The sequence below is a fragment of the Cherax quadricarinatus genome, chromosome 45, assembly GCF_038502225.1.
Source record: "Cherax quadricarinatus isolate ZL_2023a chromosome 45, ASM3850222v1, whole genome shotgun sequence".
NCBI classification, from domain to species: domain Eukaryota; kingdom Metazoa; phylum Arthropoda; class Malacostraca; order Decapoda; family Parastacidae; genus Cherax; species Cherax quadricarinatus.
The window spans coordinates 24,680,712-24,702,071 of record NC_091336.1 but is presented as its reverse complement, the minus strand read 5'-3'; the positions used below and the strand labels follow the sequence as shown (position 1 = coordinate 24,702,071).

Below are 21,360 nucleotides of genomic sequence, written 5' to 3'. Positions count from 1 at the left end.
GAATTCTTTGAAGTTGGACATTGTGAATCTTTTGGAGCCGGACTTGTGGGATTCTTCGAAACAGGACTTAAGTAGTCTACTGAAGACTGACTTATGGAATCTTTTGAAGCATAAACTATGAAATTATTCTAAGCAAGACCCGTAGAACCATTTGAGACAGAATCAATGAAATCCTTTATGACAGTTTCATTGAATCCTTCGAAGAAAGATCAGTGGGTTCACCTAAAGCAGGGCATATGTAATCCTTAGTAGCAGAACCTATTTACCTATGAAATTTCTTGAAAGGCCTAAGAAATTCTTTCAAGTTAGGTCTATATAATTGTTTAGAAGGTGCTATAACTAGCATCGCCTCAACACCGTAACGTGGCTCCACTATCACAGTATTCTGGTCGTCTCATTACGATATTTATACCTGGACAATTTTGCGAACAAACTCAATTAATTTGAACCGATGATTCAGTCTACCTTAGGAAAGATATGACTCATTCCCTTCTTAGATATTTCAATAATAAAAGACAACACCTCACTCCAGGTTATGTTAACTGGAAACCAGTTTAAAATCGGTACACTCTTATATATTTAAACAGAAAATATAAAAAATATATCTGTTAATTTAAAAAGAACTTACGGCTTTATAAACTTTTACTCAACGCTTCTTAAAGGACAAATGCAAGATCAACCCAGACTATTTTTTACCAAGAAACAACTCTCGCATGTTATTAAAATGTATAAGAAGAACTATAATTGTATTTTATCCATTACCATGCGTAGGTAGCAAACAGTGCCTGAGTAATTGGAAACAGTCTGGCTTTAGTCAAGTAAAGTGAGGGGAAGCCCCAATCTCTTGCCTCATGAAAGCTTTACTAGCATCAAGGCTCCCCTTTCCCAATTCTCCAGTCCACGTGGAAAAGAAACTGTTAAAAACTACCAACCAAGGGTACACTAAGTGTCATCCTGAACGACAGCTAATTCTTTCAACAGGACAAGCAACAAACACCATCGGTAACACACACAATACAGTCAACATTAGAGCTGTGGCCAAGATGTCGTGGAAAGTCAATGTCCTCGAGAGAAATAAAGCCAACGTAAACGAAACACAATAGCGGTGTATTATAACTCTTATTTTAGCTGCGGCATTTTTTTTAGTAAGTAGAAACATTTCGGAAACGTTTAGGCAGGATCCAAATGGTTTACTGCACATAACAGTTAACAAAAGACACACTGCAGAACAGACTTTTATTTAAAAAATGCTTCGATCTGAGGAGAATTTGTGAGACTTTACAGAGCCAAAAAGCTGTGCAAATACAAACATGTCCTGGAGTGTGTGCCTTTTCCTCAAAACCTTTTAGGAGAAACATAGTAAAAATGTTTTTGCGGTACAAACAAATAGAAATTTAGAGGCGAAAATGCTTTAACTTAATCATGAGCAAATTTAAACATTCGTTAGGTGGACATAAAGGAAGGAGACATCTCCACAAAAAAAAAAAAACATAAATGAAAAAGGTATTTAATGCATAAAATCAGTGTAGCGGCCAAAGTTCAAGACAGAAGGAAACTAAAGCCTTGAGGCACTGCCAGAATATAAGGGGAATATGAACAACCATGACAATAGCCACAAACTGCTATCCCTAAGGATGGAAAGGAATTAATAAAGTACCCGGGATGTAATTAATGTGATGCCCTCCACGTACAAGCACCGCCCCTTCCACCCAAGTACCTTATCTGCATTAATCTGTTCTTCCCTACTCCACTCACTCATTCAACCAAAATGTTTGTTTTTAACATCTAGAGCTCATCGTCAAACAGTAGACGACCAAACCAAGAATGCGATATAATCTACACAACAGTAATAGTAGTAGTTGAAAGAGCACGAGTGACACAAAAAATCACATCAAAACTTAGAATCACAAGAGACTTCATCCATGAAGAAATATACAAGAAAACGCTCACCCTCGTAGAAAACTATGGACTCTTCAGCCTCATACTTTGACTCAGCAATGAGCAACGCATGATCGACTCACGTCATGGCATCAGCGTGGATGAGAGGACAACAGACTAACGAGATTATAGTGACTCAAACGAAAAAAATAATTACACCGCACCCATATATGAGGCCATTTTAATCGGATGCATAGAGATACCAAAGCTCAAAGAAGCCATGATAAGTTGAAAAATATAAGGGATCCGTTTTTCTTACTTTGTCAATGTCTATTAACTATAAGTATAGATAATATACATTAGCTTATCCTAGTCTAGAATGAGACACTTGTGCAACATTTTAAAATCTTTGAGGAAACGTTTCGCCAGCCAGAGGCTTCTTCAGTCAAATACAATGAAGAACAGCAGAAGATGACGCAGCGTTTGAGGTTATCAGTTTGAGGGACTGATTACCACAAACTCATCTACCACCGTTCTTCTACGTATTGGACTGAAGAAGCTACAGATTAGGGAAACATTTCTTCATTAAACATTCTCAAATGTTGCATAAGTGGCTCACTTTTCAACTTGTCGGTTTTCTAAGCTATTTACATCACATCCTACCTAAATATGACCTATCACATATTTTGTTTGGTAAGGTTTCAATGGGTTACTAAACAATAAACCGTAAATCGTTCGAAAATGTCGGAAACACAAACAAAAGATAAAGAAAATTCTTTAAGAAAATCTGTATACAATGCAAGCGTTAAGCTCACCATGTACGTCGAGTGTGTGTGTTGAATTCAATGTTTACACTGTGCGTGAACTGCCTTCGCCATGCACATTGTGTACATAATTTGACCTATGTACATTGCGGTATTTTCTATAGATGTAACAAAGGCCATTAGGTGAAACTTTATAAAATAGTTTCGATGAACGAAACCTCATTGTAAGGTTTCGGTCGTCGTTTTTCTAAATATTGTTTCTTTTTTAATATATTTCTATAACAATTGTGATTGCCAGATGATATAATGTGCCTGAATAATTTTAAAATATTATTATATATTTTATTATGGGTATTAATATTTTATTAGCTTTTTTTTCCAGTATAATTTATGCAATGCTCTTTTATTTACATTTTAAATGTAACTTTTATGCTTATTAAAAATAGTTTTTACTAGTATAATCATAACTAAACGCTAAAGTAATTACTAATAATGTTGTATGTATAAAGATGTTTCAATTAAGAGCCATTAGCTAAAGCGAACATCTCCGTCAACGATTAAGCTTTCAGTGGGTTGGGTAAACACACAAACATAAACTAAACGTATTCCATAAAACACGTAAAAAGATTTCAGAGAAGCAGCAAATAAGACGCATGAACCCACAAGCCAAGTTAATAGCTGCTGTAACTTCGGGCAAGAGATCAACCGATGAATTACGGAGATGAGTGGTGATGAAGGTGGTGACCTGTGGAACAAGCTGGTCACACCAGGTTTTTTTCTAGTCATTTCATACTGAGTGTCGCTGCCTGTACCAGCACTAACAATACCAGGAAAATTGTGTTGCAAGGTTAGTATTCTCACGAAAGGTGGTGTTGCAGCATTGTTTCAGTGGATACTAGCAAATGAGTGTTAACAGCAAGCTGGTCGTCTGGTATTGGTCCATTAAATCCTTGGTTGCAGCATCTCTGTCTGTGCCTGAACAATCTAAAACGTTCTTGTGAACGAAATGCTCAAAATTATATGGTCTAATACTATTAAAATTAGCCAATCCACAATCTCAAAACCTGAAACGTAAAAGATTATAAAATGTTGGATGTTTATGACCATAAAACACAAAATTTTATTCCCTCCCTTCAATCCTTCCCGGGACGACTCCTACCCCTCTACTCACTCAAGGAAAAGACGCGTTTTAGACACTGAGTGTAGAAAGCCAAGAGAGAGATGAGTTCACTCTTTCTCGTTAATTATTCGCCAGAAAAAAAAAATCACCTGACATGGGTCTTGACATGTTATGACCCACACAGCTTCATTTTTTTTTTTTATTGTTTAGGTACGTGTTTAACACAAGGCTACTTTAGACAGATTGTGTAGTATGTCAGGTATTGCCGTAAAGAGCGGTGGAAGGACGCTTGGTTAACAGCAATCGAGTGAAGACGTGACGCTCGGGAAAAGTGAAACGATGTCTATTATGCAAGTTTAGTGTAAGCTGTAGAACATTCAACTTTCTTCACTGAGTGCTAGACATTAGGAACCTTCCGAGGAAGCACTTCGTCAAAAGTCACTGCCACCCTGGAGAAGAAAGGGGAGCAATTCGCTTCACGTTTCCCCCCTGTGTATTATTTTTGTTTCCTGTCCCTCGGGTCTGCTTAGGCATTCGCAGAAACTTTAATTTCTCTCTTGGGACTTGCCGAGGTGAATTTTGTTCCTAACGACAGTCGGGAAGTTTGTGTACGTGAGGTGACTCTCACCAGGAACATAATTTGGGCAATTATAACTACTGCTACGGTTGCAAAACCAGAGTTATGCTGTATTAACATAGGTGTATTTTTTGAATAGTGCAGATACAGTGGTTGTTACCTTAGTGGTTTAGTAATGTTAAACACTACTGCTGAAGTGGATATACTACTCCAGTGTTTACATAATCATAGTGAGTTTTTGTAAAACTATCAACTGCAGTTTACAGAGTTTATATTGCCATGTTGGTTTAGAAATGACATAGGTTACCACTACAGTAGTTTAATCAATTAGTAATGATGTAATGCAGTAATTAATTACTACAGTGGTTTGATAATGAAAAAATATAAACATACCACGGACTGGGTTAGAACCCGCGATCAGAGAGTCATGAAACTGCAGCCTGTTTTGTTTTATTGATTCTTTAACTTCAGGGTTATTTAACATAGATATCACTTACGTCTACATTGGTTAGCTTATCGAACTGGTTGATGGTACAAGCTGGTATTCAGTTTTTCAGTGCGTGAAACTGGCTGCTCTTTGACAGATTTAAATAACACAAAAAATTTATCTACCTTGGCTACTCCAACAACCGTTCTATTGATGCAATGCTAAAAACCACTCTTTCTTTACTAACCTTCAAAAACGTCTTGTTGAAACGGCTCTTATACCCAATTTTCTTAATATGAATCCTAGTCCTGGCTTTGTTTCTGTAGATGCCGGCCTTTCCCATTACGTTGTCAAATGTTCTAAACTTCAGAACACAGTGACATGACCTATCCTCTGCCGCCTCCTCTCCTTCCACTTAATTTGTGTTGTTCATACCCTGACCTGAGCCTCACTATTCGTTTAAAAATTCTCAATTTATTTTATAAACTTTATATTCCATACACTTCTGCCAAGTTCACCCTATCAAATGCTCATTGCAAACTATAAAATGCCACAAAAGCTCTTTACTTTCATGTAAGTATTGTTTACATACATTTTTTTTTAAATTCTTGGTCTACCGACATTCTGTTCTTTATCCACCTTGTTGACAATAATAATTTCTGTTTTATCCCTAACACTTTCAACAATAATTCTACCGTACATTTTACCCGGTATAATCACAGAGTTAATCCCCCAATAACTCTTATACTTTATTTTGTCACCTTACAGAAAGTGACTGTATGCTCTCTGACAATCCTTCGTAACCTTCCCTTCTTTCATTCAACAAAGGCACCAACCACTCCAAAGCTATATATTTAATGTGTCTTAATCCCAACTGTTCCAACTGTGTATATATATATATATATATATATATATATATATATATATATATATATATATATATATATATATATATATATATATATATATATATATATATATATATATAATGTCGTGCCGAATAGTAAAACTTGTGATTTTGGCTTAAATAGCAACGCTCTTCTTGCCGAGTAAGGCAAGCAAAAATTTGTGTATGTAATAATTTCGCAAAAATTATTCTGAACCTAAAGAAAAAAAAATTTCATTGTTTATCATTAAATTATTGTAAACTAGTCTAAAATATATTTAGTTGGATTAGGCTAAATTAAATTGAGCTTGTTTTATTAAGGTTAGGTAAGTTTCCTAAGGTTCTTTGGTACAAAATCATTGATTTTTATATTAACATAAATGAAAAATATATCTTTCAATGTATAAGAGAAAATTATAGAAAGGACTTAATTTTAAATGAGTTCTTGCTAATTGACCAGTTTTACCTATTCGGTACGAATGGGTAAAAAGTGGTCAGGTCTTCCTTACCTTAGTTTTTGTGCTTAACTAAAACCGCTTTCACTGCTCTATCCTACCACAGTCCTTTTTCCTATTCTTGTCGTCCCAAGACAACAGTGCATTAGTGTTCGCAATAAAGCTAACAGAATTCTTGGCTTCATATCTAGAAATATAAATAATAGAAGTCCTCAGGTTGTTCTTCAACTCTATATATCCTTGGTTAGGCCTCATTTAGACTATGTTGCTCAGTTCTGGTCACCGTATTGCAGAATGGATATAAATGCTCTGGAAAACGTACAGAGGAGGATGACAAAGATGATCCCATGTATCAGAAATCTTCCCTATGAAGATAGACTGAGGGCTCTGAATCTGCACTCTCTCGATAGGCGCAGAATTAGGGGGGATATGATCGAGGTGTATAAATGGAAAACAGGAATAAATAAAGGGGATGTAAATAGCGTGCTGAAAATTTCCAGCCAAGACAGGACTCGCAGCAATGGTTTCAAGTTGGAAAAATTCAGATTCAGGAAGGATATAGGAAAGCGCTGGTTTGGTAATAGAGTTGTGGATGAGTGGAACAAACTCCCGAGTACAGTTATTCAGGCTAAAACGTTGTGTAGTTTTAAACATAGGTTAGATAAATACATGAGTGGGTGTGGGTGGGTGTGAGTTGGACCTGACTAGCTTGTGCTGCTGGGTCTGGTGCAGTGCTCCATCCTTGAGTGGAGGTGACCAGACTTGGGTGGATCATTGGGCTACTCCGGGGGGAGTAGTCATTGGTCTAATCCTGGAGGGGGAACATGGACCTGCTCCGCATGGGTCAGTAGGCCTGTAGCAGTGTTCCTTCTTTCTTATGTTCTTATGTTCTTAATCCCTAAAAACAAAAATAGTGTCCTTACCTGCCAGACGTAGTAGCAGCAGCAGCTGGAGGGGTTGGACACAGAGGCGACGGAACGCATTCATCACCGGGCCTGAAAGGGATGGAGAGGAATTTCTATTCATTAACAATGGAAATAAAAGAATGTCGAGAGGCTCCTGTATGAAGCCCAGGCACTCGATGGCCTATTGTGCTATATAATCCGGCTTCGGACACCTGCTGTCCAAACGAAGGTATGTGCCAGCTGGTATTCCCTCTTTTTATTGCCCTGTGTGCTTGTGAATTCCCTCCTCACTGGCACGAAAGAATAGTCTCTCCTGAATTCTTATATGTGTTTATATAATTAGAAAAAAGAGTCCATACCAAGTGTTTTTCAGGTAATATCACACACACACACACTATATATATATATATATATATATATATATATATATATATATATATATATATATATATATATATATTTTTATATATATATATATATATATATATATATATATATATATATATATATATATATAATATAGGAAGGGACCACCTCTAGAACTGTCCTTGGGACCCTCATCCTCAGAGAAAAGAATAAACTTGCTTCAGGGAAAACTCAAGGTTCTCCCTGAAGCTGTTTGAGAATTTTCTCCTACCACCCCCTATATTTCAAGTGTATATATATATATATATATATATATATATATATATATATATATATATATATATATATATATATATATATATATATATATATATATATATATATATATATATATATATAATCAAAATAAAGAATATAGTAAAACACCACCGCAGGTACTAATTGGAAGCCCTCATCCACAGTGAAAAAATAGCATAAATACCAGAGCGCTTTTACGTACTTATAGACACATGATCAGAGGAACTTCAAAGGCACTAAGAATTACACTATTTTCTGTGTAGTCAAACATTTTAATGTCATTTCTTCCTGTATACATTAATGTACTTCATGCTTAAAAATATCTACTAAACATACATATTAACGTGTATACATATACATTCATAAATGTTTGTGATATTTATTATTTCCAAAGTTTAAATCATAATATTAGTTATTATTTGTCCCGCTTTAATGGTCTCAAACTCGCTTGATAACACGGGAAACTAGTTTAGCAATATAGGTTTATCAGGAAAATGTGGGAGGAATTGTAGGAAAATATGTGATAGTCCGGCTTACAAGGTCAAAAAAGTTTTAAACGTATTATCATAATTATTATTAAAGTCAGAGGAAGCGCTAAACGCAAACAAATAATTTGAGACCAGGAGGCAATGGGGCTCGATTCAAGGAAGGGGAGGTACAAGTCCAATTCCTTGGATTATTAACCCCTAACCAAACAACCTTCCTTGAGTGGGGACTGGGAATAAACGTAAATATGTAACGCTAGAGACTGATATTGTAACCCGCTGTTCGGCTTAGAGGGAAGCATGGTCTAACCGATTACTTAAGCAAAGGCGATGTAGTCCCAGTAGCCAGAAGCAGCCATTCATGTAGCTTCGCTTTTGACGGTTTTATATGCATAAATATTAATTTAGATTAAGTGAACCTAATCACCCTACCAAAACATAATGTAGAATATTTAAGATTTAGTCGTGTAGACATCTAACTGGGAGGACGTTTTGGGTGTCGAAGGAAAATTCCTATTGGAAGGTAACAATTACATAATTACAAAATAATACAGCAATTACATTAACACAAAGTAATGATATAAGTAAATAATTAATAACCTTAAAAATAATAAAGGTATCTGGTCCAGAGAAGCGGGAGAAATATCAATCAGATGAAAGTATATAAAAATAATCCCTGGAGAAGGAGACGTAAAGAAAACATTAATATAGCTGCTCTCGGGGTGGGGGAAAAAAAAAAAACTTCTCACGACTATATTTTTCCTTGTGGCAATAATGGCTGGGAAGGGAAGTTTTCCTCTCATTCCCGAGGAAATCCTGCCAGCAATGTCGTGCTTCAGAAAACATGTTAGCAAGGAAATATATAAAGATGGAGTTGGATTGTTTCTGTGAGTGTCTCGTCATTCAGTCTGGATGATGGAGAGGCTTGAGGGAAGGATCAGACGAAACTTTTGAGAAATATATGAAAGGTTTGGAAAGAGACAAACATGTTGAGAATGAGGGATGCTTTAGCATAAAGAAGTGGGTATTGTGCATATACGGTAATGAAAATTTTGCTGCCTCCCTGCCTGCTTAACTCTCTCTCTCTCTTTCTCTCTCTCTGTCTCTCTCTCTCTCTCTCAGCTGTACTGTCAGACTCATTTTCTTTTATTAGTCCGGAAGAAGATCCATGATGAACATCTAGTTTTATCATAATGTTTCTTTCTTGGACTCATATCCATAGTCATAAAATCATCAGAGACATTAATTTGAGTGAGTTTTTGAACATTAGATTATTTCGTTTAAGGCCTAAAATTGTATTTATATTTAGTTGGAAGCGCTAAACCACTAAGGGCAATACAGCACCTAGAGGAGTGGTAGGTAATCAGATTCAACCCAAGGAAATGGAGGGTTATTCCAGTTCACTGGATCAAGAGATCTTCACCAGCGTACTTTTCTTATAGGTAAGCTACTTTCTAGTTTATCTATCTCTCCCTTAGTGATAGGGAGATTTTGGAGCTCAAGTTGCAAATATTCTTGCTGGGTTAAAGTGTACGAGATGAGGAAATGCTGCAGCTCGAATCGAGGAAGGAATGTCTATTGTGACTGGGGCGTTGCCGATAGAGCGGATATGGGAAAGGTTATCGGCCTGCTCAGGATCTCATACAGCAGCAATATGCATTGAACTCTTGACGCCATTCAAGGATACATTTTGGGCAACATGCCTCACGAGTGCTTTGCCAATACCGTGGTTTGTAAAGAAATCTGCAGGAGTTGTCGTTTTGAGGTAAAAGAATTTTCTCCAAGTTTGTCTTTGAAATGCATCTTGTAAGGGAAGAGGTTTCCAGGTAATGTTAGGATGGTCTAGTATGTGTCGAAAGCGTTCGAACGATATCCCTGAACCATTCTTACCTGTGACGCGCCAACGATCCAGTAATCGAAGCAGTGGCGTGGAAGAAGCCGTGAGTATGGTGGAAGTAGCACAAAGGCCAGAGGTATCAAAGGGATCGGGATGAACTCCCTTTCCAGAGTCATATGACGAGGTGTTGCCTGTAAAAGATACAGGGTTTTGAGGAAGGTCCGTGGGTGTTCCGGTGTCAGGTAAGGGTGCCGCAAGGATCAGGGGTCAGGGAGGAGGTGCAGTATGAATACAAGTATTCATTATTAGTTGTGTTTCTCATTTTTTTTTAATTGAGGATGCGGAGAAATAATGAACAGCTGCGGCTGGTGCTACTGAAGCCTTTTACCCTGCCCAATATATCATGAACCCCAACATACCAGTATGGCACCTCCTGAACCGACCGAGCAAGGATTAGCCACTTAAAGAGGAGGGTGATTGGAAACGCCTGGTGTGGTATCCCTTTTGGTGCCAACATCGGATCAAAGGAAAGCCTCCAAGAAAAGTTACGTCATCCAAGAACACGCGAGGCCGTTCCCTGAAAGAACCGGAGGACTGTCCAGCACGTCCCCAGTTAATCCAATTCCTGCTTAACTACAACACCACCCTCGGCTACGTTGCAACGGGGCTGATAACTATTTTCCTTCTGCCGAGGAGCTGAATTTCACATGGGAAAAAGGTCTTCAAACTGGAGGCCAGAAGGAGAGAGGAGAGGAGGGAAGTATTTAGATTAGATCCGAGGAAGGAAATAAGGGATATAATTCCTCGGACCAAGAGCCCCTTTGCCACGCCATGGGAACCTTCCCATAAGAGAGGGCTGAAACAGCTATGGCTGGAGACGACATCGTCAGCGTTTCAACTATTTAAGATGAATATATAAATTCTCAGCATAGACCGAAAAATATTTCACAAACTTTAGACAGTAAATTACTCCAAGCTAGTGTAACACAGTTTTGTATTACGAAATTCTTCTTTGTAACCCCAGAATACAATGGAAATTGTATATTTAATAATATACAAATTGCATTAGACGTACATCCAGGCGGTGAGTTAGAGTGAGCATCAAAGTTGTGTTTATGTCGGACTGTGAAGAGATTTATTTGCCTTGGGAAAAATGTGAAGTTACGAAAATTTAATATATTACTCGTAGCCCAGTCTTACAGATAGGCTAAAATATAATTACACTTCAGTTTAATTACACACATCTGCTGAAGAGTAGCATATATGTGTATTTATATGTACATTAAAGCGAGACCAAGACCAAGAAATGGAGGGGAAGCCTCTTTGAATCCACTTACGTGATTCGGGCTTGAGATATATTTCTGAACTTTAGAATGAGGTTCCCTGTCGCTGTGATATTGTGTAATTCCTTCCTCTTATTAACAACACAAATGTTCATTATTAATTACTCGTTTTTTGTTAGTTTCAAGGATATACGTTGTGTGTGCGTGTGTGTGTGTGTGTGTGTGTGTGTGTGTGTGTGAACGAGAGACAGCCAGACAGAGAGACCGAGACCGTGAACAATATAAATGTAAAATGTAATCTGGCAAATGTAACTCACTAAAGAAAAGACACGAACCCATAACAGGTTAATCCTATATGTAAGTATACTTTCAGACTAGTTTTTAAAATTCCATTACTCGGTAATTAAGTAATTAAGTTAATAATCAAGTATCAGATATCTTTAGTTCAGACAAATCTTAATAAAATTACAATGAAAAAATATAAAATCTTACGAAAAACTAAAATTGAAAGTGCTAGCAACATAATATCTTCATTAATCGCTTACTTATTCAAGAAGTACATCTCTCGGATGGAATACAACCTAGACACTGCAACCAGCAACAATATATATATATATATATATATATATATATATATATATATATATATATATATATATATATATATATATATATATATATATATATATATATATATATATATATATAAGGCCTCGGTCAGATGACAAAAGCTACATCTGTTGGTCATCATAAGACTAAGACACGTCTCGGGAAACACTCTGTTTCCAGACGAACCTGCCTTATGTGACCATCACCATGATACTTGATCATCTGTGCAACACAATGCAAGAGTTCATGTTTATAGTGTGGTTCATTTATACGGAATGTTGGCAAATAAAGCTAAAGGGTGCTTCGCTTAATGATGTTCGCCTTTAAAGGACTCTTAAATGCCCCCCCAAAAAAAAAAAAACGTACTCGTAGTAGATGTTCGGATATGTAAATTTACATACCATTAAAGCCATGGCAATTATATCTATACACGTAAACAAAGAGTTTAAAAGTTTGGCTATTAAGTTCTTAGACACTCAAGCAGCTTAATTAAACAAAGTCAACGTAAGAGACAGCGGAAACAATAGGAATATATCTCTAGTATATATACACTAGGTATATTTCAATTCCTGTTTTAGGATTTACAGTATTTAGACGTCGTGAACGGTTAACATGCAACCTTAATGATCATCATGCAGTCAATAGGCTTTCAATCCAATTAACCAACCAACTGAGCCTCAGGCTGAGAGCTGTTTAGAGATTCAGTCTAAGGTTTCTGTAATACGAAGTAAATCGACTTTAAATTTCTTAATGATTCTCAGATGAATGGCAAGAATTACTGTAAGAGTTTGATGCATGCGATGTTCTGCCGGTAATGTTGAAGATAAAACACACACTACAGAACAAGTTTTTATTGGAACAATATTTCGTTTTGTTTAGAGCGTAGTAGTCTATACAGAGCGAAACATCGCGCTAAGTTGGTGACATAACGGATCTTTCTTCAGTGGCAGAAAATTACACTTGGATTCAAAACTAGTGGAGAGACTAAGTTAAGGCAACAATAATACTTGTTGATAAATGAATGGTTCAGAGAACCGACATGTTGATAAATTAGACACATGTGCAACTCTTGGGTATCTTTATTGCGGAAACGTTTCGCCACACAGTGGCTTCATCAGTCCATACATAGGAGAAACTTGAAGAACAGGAGGAGAATGAGGTAATCAGTCCCTCAACCTTGAGTCGATGGACTGTTGATGGACTGACCACATCGACTCAAGGTTGAGGGACTGATTTCCTCATTCTCCTCCTGTTCTTCAAGTTTCTCCTATGTATGGACTGATGAAGCCACTGTGTGGCGAAACGTTTCCGCAATAAAGATACCCAAGAGTTGCACATGTGTCTAATTTATCAACAATAATACTTGTTGATAGATGGTACATAGGCGGGGACCAGGAGCCTGAGCTCCACACTTGTAGGCACACTTCGGTAAGTACACACAAAACAGGCGCTCTGTGTGTAACTTAAAAAATAACTCCCTGGAAGCAGCAAATAACTTATTTTAAAATCTTAATTTATACGTAGATCATGCATGATGAAACGTGTCTCATGCAAGGACTTATTGCAATAATTCTCACCAAACAGTCCTAAATTATGTTTAAGTAGCAACAACTTTTAAATGCTTTTGGCCAGGATATTCATATTTCATGGCTGTGTTGATAGTTGTTGCAAAGATCAGAGTCATTAATCTCATCTCCATGGCACTCTTAATCATCCTCTCCATTACAGACACTATCAACACAACAGCCATCACTTTAGGAATTAACAATACATTTGCTTAACTGCCCCGGCATGATAGTGACTTTCTTTGTAAGTAGCAAATCAGAATTATAATTACACATGGTAAGCTATGCAAAGAAATAAAATCCTTAATCCTTAACTATCACCATCATTCTCCAGCTGCATCTTCCCTGTCCCCCAAAAATCATTAGTTTCATTTCTGCATCCGTTACCTTTATCTTAGCTCTGAGTATCTTTACTTCCAAAAACATTCCCTATACTATTATCAATGCACTCACCATTGTACTCATTACATTCGCAGTCACCATGGATGTTACACTTGTGGTATTAAATCATTACTAATGGTGCGTGTACAGAAATGTTCCAGTGAATAACTGTACAAAACTGGTGGGAGGAAAGGATATATACCTTTGAAGAGTTTCGAGAGTTTATCTACTCTCTGAGCCCGGCCATGGGCCAGGCTCGTCTGGTGATCTGAAGAGGAGCCAGAGTTAGACGCACTTACGCACGCGATGTAGTGGAGGCAGGATCCATACTTAGCTTTAAGAAGAGGTATGATAAAGCTCATGGAGCAGGAAGAGTGACCCAGTATCGGCCAGTGAAGAGGCGGGGCCAGGAGCTGTGAATCGACCCCTGCAACCACAACTAGGTGAGTAAACACACACAGATACACACACACACACAGATGCACACAGACACACACACACAGACACACAGACACACACACAGACAGACACACACACACACACACACACACACACACACACACACACACACACACACACACACACACACACACAAACTTTGTGTGTGTGTACTCAACTAGGTGAGTACACACACACACACACACACACACACACACACACACACACACACACACACACACACACACACACACACACACACACACACACACACACACACACACACACACACACACACACAAACTTTGACTAACACTAAACAATAAAACCTACAAACAGGTCATTACATGCAAATTTTAAAGCGTCCCAAAAATGTCTCCTGGGCGCCACATCTTCCAAAAACCGAAATAAGTGGCGTCATTAGTGCCAAAATTCAGCGACCTGAAGCCATAACGACCCGAGGCACAGAGTGGTACAGCAGTTCGGCAATTACGACATGTATTTACGTAATGGCATTTTCTAATCGAGTATAGACCGGTTGGTACCTCCATTCAATTGTTGTTACTGGCGGTTTTTGCTTCGTATCAGGCTTGAAACACACACATACACACACGCATACACACACACACACACACACATACACACACACACGCACACACACACACACGACACAGAAACAAGGGGTCACAATTGGAAGTTGAAGACTCAGATGAGTCAAAGGGATGTTAGAAAGTATTTCTTCAGCCATAGAGTTGTCAGGAAGTGGAAACGTCTGGCAATTGATGTAGTGGAGGCAGGAACCATACATAACTTTAAGACATGGTAAGATAAAGCTCTTGGAGCAGGGAGTGAGGACCCAGTAACGGTCAGTGAAGAGGCGGGGCCAGGAGCTGAGTCTCGACCCCTTCAACAACAAATAGGCGAGTAAATAGGTGAGTACACATACACACACAAACACATACACACACACACAGCTACATTTGTTAAAGAGTTTTATGCTGCACGTGATTTCTGTGTTCAACATGACTCACGAAATCGTAATGACAAGATTGCTAACAAACTATACCCCGGCCGGGATTGAACCCGCGGTCAGAGAGTCTCAAAACTCCAGACCGTCGCGTTAGCCACTAGACCAGCTAGCCACAATAAGATTCGTCCAACTATGTCTAGTGGCTAACGCGACGGTCTGGAGTTCTGAGACACTCTGACCGCGGGTTCAATCCCGGCCGGGGTATGGTTCGTTTGCAATCGTGTCATTACGATTTCGTGAGTCATGTTGACGGCAGTGAGGGGACTTGAGCTAGAGTTCGTCACGGCCACGCTAGCTGGAGATTTGTCTGTAAAAACTTGCATTTGTGGTCACAGTGGTGCCTATGCTAACCTTCCTATGGTGTAGAAATATACCTAGTTGGACGAATCTTATTGTGGCTAGCTGGTCTAGTGGCTAACGCGACGGGCTGGAGTTTTGAGACTCTCTGACCGCGGGTTCAATCCCAGCCGTGGTATGGTTTTTATTCTGTGTTCAATAACATTTAATTTCCTGTATGTTATAGATTAATCCTAATTCCTTAGAAGAAGCAGTTATTCGTTTTAAATTATACATTGAGACTATAAAACATTTAGTAATACGTTTATGATTACGATTATTATTATTATTATTGGTTGGTTAAATGATATTAAAACTTACAGACACACGATGGTCGATAAGATTTTATGTCACTTGTTTACCACCAGTCAAGAATGTAATAAAGTTGGTAGAATTACCGACAATATGTGAAGTAAAAGGACACAAGTGCAACTAATGTGACATTTATTGTGGCAACGTTTCGCTCTCCAGGAGTTTTATCAAGCTTGATAAAGCTCCTGGAGAGCGAAACGTTGCCACAATAAATGTCACATTAGTTGCACTTGTGTCCTTTTACTTTACTTACAGTCAAGAATACTTTAATCGCATATATGAGGACATTAGAATATATATTGAGGTATATATTCATACTTCAAGTAAGCTATACTCACCACAGAATATTCTAATATAATTAGTGTATGCTTTATATAATTTCAGTATTTTTAGTAGTTTTAAGATACATTGCAAAATTAAATTTTGTACTATAAACAGTTATTACAATGGATTATGAAAAAAATGATTACATTTCCCTAATCTCAAAGGGAAATGCACATCAGAGCTTATTTCTTGGGTAGCATTAAAAATTGGGTTGGTCAAATGTTTTGTTAGTGGGATGAATTGTAAAGGACCTGCCTAGTATGGGCCAACAGGCCTGCTGCAGTGTTCCTCATTTCTTATGTTCCTTTGTTCTTTTGAGTTAACCATATATCAATGAACATACGAGAAAAAAGACAAAATGTAAAACAAGACTAAGAACAGATTTACAAAAGGAAACAACAAAAGCCTGCAACTGGCATTGGATGAGTATAAATAAATGCTAATCCTTCAGCAAATAATTCCAGCTGATCACAAATTTCAATATCCTTTCGAACAAATATTTTGAGTGCGCCTCTGTCCAATCAAAATGTCATTGACATTCATCTAGACGATATATGATGGCAATAAATTGGCTTTAAAAACGGCAGCGATCAGCATTCCTTCGACAAAGCTATTCTATTCATATATTCTGGGCCAGATCTCTAATTTGGGGCTTCCTGATTAAAGCGCGTTTTAATTTATCATTGGCTTGTCCCCTAAGTCTGTGGGGAAACGATCAGGGGAAGATTATTATTATATTCTCTGGTGAACAAAAAAATCTTTAAGGATCATACATCTCCTGTGCTATGAGATTCAGGTAAGACATGATGCTTTGTGGGTATACATTGCACACATCTAGTCAATATATACACTATGATTATCATAATGCCTCTTTGGTTATCACATGTAGGTATGTAATGTCCAGACACAAATAATATATACACCGTGAGAACCTCTCGGCTAATTTTGACGGCTGATTCCCTATTGACAACATCCTGAATTATCACTTGGATGTGAGTGCTCTTTCAGTACCGATTGAGAGAAGAAAGGTCAAAGATGTTGATTTTTACAGCGAGTCACTAAACTTCCTTGGCTGCGAGAGAATTTTTATAGTGGTTATTAGCTTTTTTTATTTGCTATTGATTCTATTGTTGTTAATATTGCAGTTATTGTTTTTATTCTGTAAATAGTATTGTTATTATAATCTTCAGTACTATTATACAGGTAATTACAATTAAATATATTCGTTTTATTGTCATTCATTTTTTCATTAGAAGTTCTGGATTATTAATCAGTCGTAGATTTTATATGGTTATGGACAGACATTGTCCAGCTTTCAAAAATAATTCAAGGGCCTCTTAAATTATCTTTGAATTATCTTGAATTATCAAAATTATTCGTTGGTTTGTCATGTTCTCATTGAAAGAAACATCGTTTTAATAAAGATTTCCTTCATGTCGACACAGTTACCGCATTTCACCTTCACTATCAACACTTTAAAGTAATCCAAATCTACTAGATTGCTAACAGTGTCCAGAATATTTTGCTTCACAATGGCTGGGATCCGACACTTAATATGCAGAGATAAAGACTTGGGATGGATTACCTGGTCATGCAGAAGTCATTATTAATATATTTCAATTTTAGTCTAGAGCTAAGGAATACCTAATTAGTTAAGCTGCTGAAGGGAAGAAGTTATTGCCTTCCACTGTTAACATAATTATGCACTGATAAGAGTTGTCATTTTAACAATTATTTCACTTATAGTATATATATATATATATATATATATATATATATATATATATATATATATATATATATATATATATATATATATATATATATATATATATATATATATATATATCGTGCCGAATAGGCAGAACTTGCGATCTTGGCTTAAATAGCAACGCTCGTCTTGCCATATAGGACAAGTGAAAATTTGTGTATGCAATAATTTCGCCAAAATCATTCTGAACAGTAAAATGGTATAAAATACCGACAGGTTGTTAGGTAAGACACATATGAAACGTTTCGCCTACACAGTAGGCTTCTTCAGTCGAGTACAGAAAAGTTGATAGAAGCAGAAGAGACTTGAAGACGATGTAATCAGTCCTTCACCCTTAAAGTTTTGAGGTGGTCAGTCCCTCAGTCTGGAGAAGAGCATTGTTCCATAGTCTGAAACAATATGGAGTTGAAGTCTTACCTCACAACCTGTCGGTATTTTATACCATTATAATGTTCAATCTGTCAGGCACTGCAACACAAGGGTATCATGGTACAGACCTGAAATCAACTTCGACAACCTCTACTAGTGAGAACGGCTGGATTTAAGAGGGACCTGACCTCCCAACATCTGCGTTCTACTAGTGACCTACGTCTCACCTCCTGGCGCTATATAAGGCTCCATCCTGTCACTTCAACTCCATATTGTTTCAGACTATGGAACAATGCCCTTCTCCAGGCTGAGGGACTGACCACCTCAAAACTTTAAGGGTGATGGACTGATTACATCGTCTTCAAGTCTCTTCTGCTTCTATCAACTTTTGTGTACTCGACTGAAGAAGCCTACTGTGTAGGCGAAACGTTTCGAAATAAAGATACCTAACTGTTGCATATGTGTCTTACCTAACAAAATCATTCTGAACCTAACGAAAAAAAAATATTTCACCGTGTTTGTTTAATATTAAATTATTGTAAACAAATCTAAAATATATTTAGTTGGGTTAAGCTAAAATAAATTGCGCTTGTTATAATAAGGTTAGGTAAGTTTTCTAAGATTCTTTTGGTGCAAAATTATAAATTTTTACATTAACATTAATGAAAAAAATATATCTTTAAGCGTATAAGAGAAATTTTCAGAAAGGAATTAATTTTAAATGAGTTCTTGCTAATTAACCAGTTTTACATATTCGAAATGACACACACACACACACACACACATATATATATATATATATATATATATATATATATATATATATATATATATATATATATATATATATATATATATATAATACACACGAATTTTTAACATTTACAATTTTGAAACACTTTTGCATTGTAGTTATATTTTGTTTAGTATCAAAATGTACCTAAATATCAGCTAAATATATTTGACTTGATTTTGTTATTCTAGATTAAATCTTGAAAATTCAGTGACCAGGCATGACTTTGAGGTGACGGCCAAACAGACCTCAAAGCTAGCAGGCCAGTAAACCGCGAAATCTTTGCTACTTAGCCAAAGAAATGGTCTAAACATAACACCTCTTTAATTGTACACTGACTTGCAATGGGGTCAAATCCTTCTGATTTCCTACTTGCTTTCAATCGTGCTATGATTCCCGCAAATGAATCTATTTTTTTTTTCAACAAGTCGGCCGTGTCCCACCGAGGCAGGGTGACCCAAAAAAGAAAGAAAATCACCAAAAATAAAATACTTTCATCATCATTCAACACTTTCACCACACTCACACATTATCACTGTTTTTGCAGAGGTGCTCAGAATACAACAGTTTAGAAGCATATACGTATAAAGATACACAACATATCCCTCCAAACTGCGAATATCCCAAACCCCTCCTTTATATAGTAGTAGGTTGGTAGACAGCAACCACCCAGGGAGGTACTACCGTCCTGCCAAGTGAGTGTAAAACGAAAGCCTGTAATTGTTTTACATGATGGTAGGATTGCTGATGTCTTTTGTCTGTCTCATAAATATGCAAGATTACAGGTATGTCTTGCTACTTCTACTTACACTTAGGTCACACTACACATACATGTACACATTTATTTATACACACTCATCTGAGTTTTCTTTGATTTTATCTTAATAGTTCTTAGTCTTATTACTTTTCCTTTTATATGCATGGGGAAGTGGAATAAGAATCTTTCCTCCGTAAGCCATGCGTGTTGTAAAAGTCAACTAAAATGCCGGGAACAATGGGCTAGTAACCCCTTTTCCTGTAAAGATTACTAAAAAGAATAATAAGAAGAAATGAATCTATATTATCACTAATTTTGCTCACAATACGTGTGTGGTCTCTCAATGTATGTACAATGAGAGGAACATACTTTTCGATGTACATAATTATAGCTAAAATATTCTTTTCTCTCTCTTTCTAGTCTTCGGAGAATTAAAAACGGTAACTTTATTTCGGTTGTCATAATAGTAATTGCATAACAATAATAATAATGGTTTTCGTAATAACAGTAATAGCAGCAATAGTAGTAGTAACAAATAGTAACAGCAAGAGTAGTAGTAACAGCAGGAGTAGTAGTAATAGCAGGAGTAGTAGTAACAGCAGGTGTAGTAGTTGTATGAGGATATTTGCACATTGGTCTGTACTTGGTTCAATACATGTAAGGAATCTAGTGAACTAAAGCACATCTGCTCCAACTAGCAGACGTTGAAAGGTCTAGGAACAGGAAATTGAATGCCTTCTTGACCTCGCCTTGATCCTTTCATATTTCTATTGGTTGGCAAATATTCAAAAATATTTTCACCAAAGAACATGTCAGCTTATTCTCCTTTAGGATAATTGGAGTACATGTTACAGGGCTCTCTTTCTGCATGATTGAAATATATGTCATTGGACTCTATACCTAAGTGACTTGAGAACGTAATTGGATTCTTCGTGGATGATTGGAGTACACGTCTCTGGACTTCTTCCGTTCCCCTTCCTCATAGCCCCCCACCACCATCCCCACAGCCCCCACCACCAACCCCACAGCCCCCACCACCAACGTCACAGCCCCCACCACCAACCCCACAGCCCCCATCACCAACGTCACAGCCCCCACCACCAACTTCACATCCCACACCACCAACGTCACAGCCCCCACCACCAACATCACAGTCCCCACCACCAACATCACAGCCCCCACCACCAACGTCACAGTCCCAACCACCAACGTCACAGTCCCCACCACCAACGTCGCAGCCCCCACTACCAACCAGATTAACTAAATTAAGCAAGTTTTCAAGGCTTTCTCTCCTTCCCTAACAATAGCACTCCTCCCCTCACCTTCACTGACATGAAAATAAAACTACTCCAGCTCGAACGCTATGAAAAACTCCATTAAATCTTCCTAGTCCTC

At 37.4% G+C, this 21,360-nt stretch overlaps 1 protein-coding gene across 1 annotated transcript in view; it reads right to left on the bottom strand.

The window, feature by feature from the left end:
- Positions 1 to 21,360, bottom strand: part of LOC128694937 (lachesin-like) — a 393,551-nt gene that overhangs the window by 135,749 nt on the left and 236,442 nt on the right. The window contains exon 2 of the mRNA XM_070094368.1: positions 7,031 to 7,102. Within this exon, the coding sequence (XP_069950469.1) occupies positions 7,031 to 7,094 (64 nt within the window). The 5' untranslated portion in view covers positions 7,095 to 7,102. The remainder of the gene's footprint in view (positions 1 to 7,030; positions 7,103 to 21,360) is intronic.